Raw genomic sequence first — 2,332 nt, forward strand, 5'->3', positions numbered from 1 at the left:
TTGCTTGTGTTGAAAACCACCGGTAGGCAACAGTTTTAAAGTTAATTGTGATACAAGCTTGTATCTAGATTCAAATTTAGCAGGATTTGGGTGTATTATTAGAGATTCTAAGGGAGATTGGATCTCGGGCTGCTTTAGAAGTATTCCCCCCAGCCTATCATCAGATGTGAATTATTTGCTGCTTGAAGGGGGCTGGTTTTAGCTTGGAATTGCGGTTTGATGGATATTATATGTGAAACGGATTGCCTTGATATTCTGCTCATCATGCATATAAGCTTACAAGTGGGTATTCATTTGAAGTAACAGATTTAGTTCACAAGATTCATGAGCTTTTATCTTGTCCTTGCCTTGTTCATGTTGAGTGGGTGTCCTGAGAAGCAAATAGAGCTGCGGATTGAATATCTAGATATGATGCCAAAAGTAACTCTAATCATGTTATTTGGTTTAAGCCTTGTGCTGATCTCTAGCAAATCATCTGCTCGGATATAGGATAGTGTTTGCTTTGTTTCTTTCCATGTTTAGACAAAAAAAAAACTACAAAATATATATTAATATCAACTTCTTAAGTATTTAATGCATCATTATTCATTTTTTTAAATAATAGATTTTTCAAAAACAACTTAATATTTTTGTTGGTGAAAATTCACATAAATTTATGTTTACGAAATATTGATATTTAAGAACTATTAAATATTAATTTAATTAAATCTATCAAATTATATAACAATTTTTAATCATTAATAACTTTACACAAAGACAAACTGCATGCGAATATTTTCCATTGTTATTCTAATTTATTAATTATCTTCCAAATTTGACTTATAGGTTTGTTACCATATTTTAATTTAAATATAAAAATTAACAAAACAAATATTAATTTCAAATCAATTAATATTATAAATTATTGAGATCAAGCAAAAAAACTAGAATTATTATTCTAAGAATATATATATTATAAAGGGTATGTACATAGCCGTGTTAGATCATCTCTCTAATAATCTGAACAAAAAAAAAAAGATGATCTCTCTCTGAGTCTATATATTTGTTTTAAGCGTGCGATCACAAAATAAAACATAATTTGTTGTTGTTTGTGTTGGATCTTGTTGAGATGGAAGAGAATCATAACGAGGATGATAGTAAGAGAGAGGGGCTACTATTGAAGAAAGAGAATAATTATAATTGTTATGATGAGAACTGCCCCGGTTGCAAGGTGGAAAGAGCGAAACAGATGAAGACAGACATGTCCATACGAAACCTCTTCAACATATGGTTGGTCGTCTTATGCAGCTGTAAGCCATTCATTCTTTTAGTGCATATCCAATGTTTTCGCTATTTTCTTCTCTTCTTTATATAGACTCTTAGATAGTCTTTGTTTTTAGATTTTGCGATTAAAATCCAAAAATTTAGATTTAGGATTATGTTTGATCATCAGAAATTAAAACTATTTTAAAAGTTACTTAAAATAGTAATTTAGGACTTGTTCTTTTTGAGATTGTGTTTAACTTATATTGGTGTTGAGTATCACTTTTTAAGTTTTTTATTAGGAGTAAGTGATACTTACAAAAGATTTCAATACTTAGATTGCGTTTAATTTGTATTTGTTTTGAGGTACTGAGATAAAGATTGGAAGACTGAGATTCATTATCATATTTGTTAGTTCAGACACTGATACTAAAATTTCTGTCACTATTTCTAAAATTTCAGTATTTCAATACCTCCAAAAAGTAAGAACACAGGAGATTAAAATTTTTAGAGATAGAGACTGAAACTTTAATAACATTTTATATCTAAAATATCCTCATTTCAATTAATTAATTCTAATTTTATCATTTGTGCAAATTAAATTAGAGTTTTATTCTTGTTTTAATTTATGTCTCCCACTTTTCACCAAACAGAATATTGAGATTTATTTCAATCTCTGTCTCTTAGTTTCTGTCTCTCAATCTCAGTCTTTCCGTCTCTGTCTCCTTACAAACGCTACCTTAAATTACCAATAGCTTTAAACAGATTTTTAGTATATATTAGGTTGTGTATATATTTAAAGAGAGTCAGTGTATTGATAACCACATTTTGAAATAGTTCTATCTTTTTGAATGAATAACCATTTTTTTTATCTTAAAAATTTGTTGAAATTTATTTTTTAGTGGATATAAAAATAGTAAAAAAAATTTGAAGAAGCAGTTACTTATTTAGATAAGTAAAACTTGATCTTCTTATTATGTTCGACCTCTTAAGAAACGGACAAATAGAAAAGACTATTATTGATAGATCTTTATCTTTAATGAGTCTAATTTTATTTTGGACCAGAATATAAAAAAATAAAAATTTTTAA

The 2,332-nt window shown here is 27.9% G+C and overlaps 1 protein-coding gene across 1 annotated transcript in view; it reads left to right on the forward strand.

Moving 5' to 3' along the window:
- Positions 1-986: 986 nt before the first annotated feature.
- Positions 987-2,332, forward strand: part of LOC107471898 (protein ZINC INDUCED FACILITATOR-LIKE 1) — a gene marked incomplete in the record, with an annotated part of 16,806 nt that continues 15,460 nt past the window's right edge. Inside the window, 1 exon segment of the mRNA XM_016091427.3 lies at positions 987-1,289. Coding sequence (XP_015946913.1) covers positions 1,109-1,289 — 181 coding nt within the window.

The sequence above is a fragment of the Arachis duranensis genome, chromosome 10 (assembly GCF_000817695.3).
Source record: "Arachis duranensis cultivar V14167 chromosome 10, aradu.V14167.gnm2.J7QH, whole genome shotgun sequence".
NCBI lineage: Eukaryota > Viridiplantae > Streptophyta > Magnoliopsida > Fabales > Fabaceae > Arachis > Arachis duranensis.